The sequence below is a fragment of the Trachymyrmex septentrionalis genome, unplaced genomic scaffold, assembly GCF_001594115.1.
Source record: "Trachymyrmex septentrionalis isolate Tsep2-gDNA-1 unplaced genomic scaffold, Tsep1.0 scaffold32, whole genome shotgun sequence".
In the NCBI taxonomy this organism is placed as follows: domain Eukaryota; kingdom Metazoa; phylum Arthropoda; class Insecta; order Hymenoptera; family Formicidae; genus Trachymyrmex; species Trachymyrmex septentrionalis.
Window position 1 is genome coordinate 3,194,739 of NW_017305485.1, and position 1,296 is coordinate 3,196,034.

General features: G+C 56.5%; 1 protein-coding gene across 11 annotated transcripts in view; it reads right to left on the reverse strand.

Annotated features, from left to right (window-relative positions):
* The window catches only part of LOC108749946 (glutamate-gated chloride channel), an 80,425-nt gene that overhangs the window by 29,947 nt on the left and 49,182 nt on the right, over positions 1 to 1,296 (reverse strand). For 2 of the 11 annotated variants that reach the window (XM_018489014.1, XM_018489024.1), the window contains exon 4: positions 957 to 1,024. The exons of the other annotated variants lie outside the window; for them this stretch is intronic. In XM_018489014.1, coding sequence (XP_018344516.1) covers positions 957 to 1,024 — 68 coding nt within the window. The remainder of the gene's footprint in view (positions 1 to 956; positions 1,025 to 1,296) is intronic. 11 annotated transcript variants of the gene reach the window in all.

The following is a 1,296-nucleotide window of genomic DNA, read 5'->3' on the forward strand; positions in this document are numbered from 1 at the left end:
CGAGGCTAGGCGAGGCGAGACGAGACGAGGCGAGGCGAGGCGAGGCTAGGCGAGGCGAGGCTAGGCTAGGCTAGGCTAGGCTAGGCTAGGCGAGGCGAGGCTAGGCGAGGCGAGGCTAGGCGAGGCTAGGCGAGGCGAGGCTAGGCGAGGCGAGGCTAGGCGAGGCGAGGCGAGGCGAGGCGAGGCTAAGCGAGGCGAGGCTAGGCTAGGCGATGCGAGGCGAGGCGAGGCGAGGCGATGCGAGGCGAGGCGAGGCGTGGCGTGGCGAGGCGTGGCGAGGCGAGGCTAGGCTAGGCGAGGCTAGGCGAGGCTAGGCGAGGCTAGGCGAGGCTAGGCTAGGCGAGGCGAGGCGAGGCGAGGCGAGGCGAGGCGTGGCGAGGCGAGGCGAGGCGAGGCAAGGTAAGGCGAGGCGAGGCAAGGCAAGGCAAGGCGAGGCGAGGCGAGGCGAGGTGAGACGAAAAGGCTATGGGGATGGAGGAGAGGTGGTGGAGACTAAAAGGGTAAAAGAGCGTGGGTGAAGAAGGACAAGATGCTGCTGCTGACCGGCACTCTGCTACGTTTACTCTCTACTATGTTGCGTGTGTTGTTGCTACCGCTTTTCCCAGTCTGCCTGGTTTCTCTGAGGAAGTATCGAGCTCTCACCACTGCAGGTCCGGTTGCTGCTGGATTTTCTCTCTTTCCCCTCTGAGATTTCGCTCTTTCTTTCTCACACATACGCGCACGCACGCACACACGCGCACACGCACACGGACACACACACGGACACACACTCTTTGACTTTCGAGATCAAGACCGCCTAAACCTACTTTTGCGCCTACTGCGTTTTTTGCAAAGTGACAGAGACAAATAAAGAAAGGGGTTAATCGCGTCGGCAAGAGAAGAAACGGCGAGTTGCGGCCAATTGCGATTTCAAAAGGCTTTGTTTGATTATGTTATTAGCGTTTATATATACTTACCATCTTGATGTCACTAATTGTCGCAATGCTTCGCACAAACAGGTTTACCCGGACAATGGCCGGCCCATCTAAGGGCAAAAACAATACAGCTCCCTTTTAGTGAATCAGCATTTCTGATGGCTTACATACTCTACTGGAATGTGCCCGACATTATCTTTTACCGCGCTTGTCGTCTATTTATTCAACCGGTTCCACCGAGTCTCGATGCGATTCAGGGCTGTTCGAGAGACAGGTGCGAAACGCGATCGAGAGAGTGAGTCGGTTTTCAAATCAGTTACGTCGACACGATGATTTGAGATTCGATTCACGCGAGTACTGTCAGAATCGAGGGATGATACCA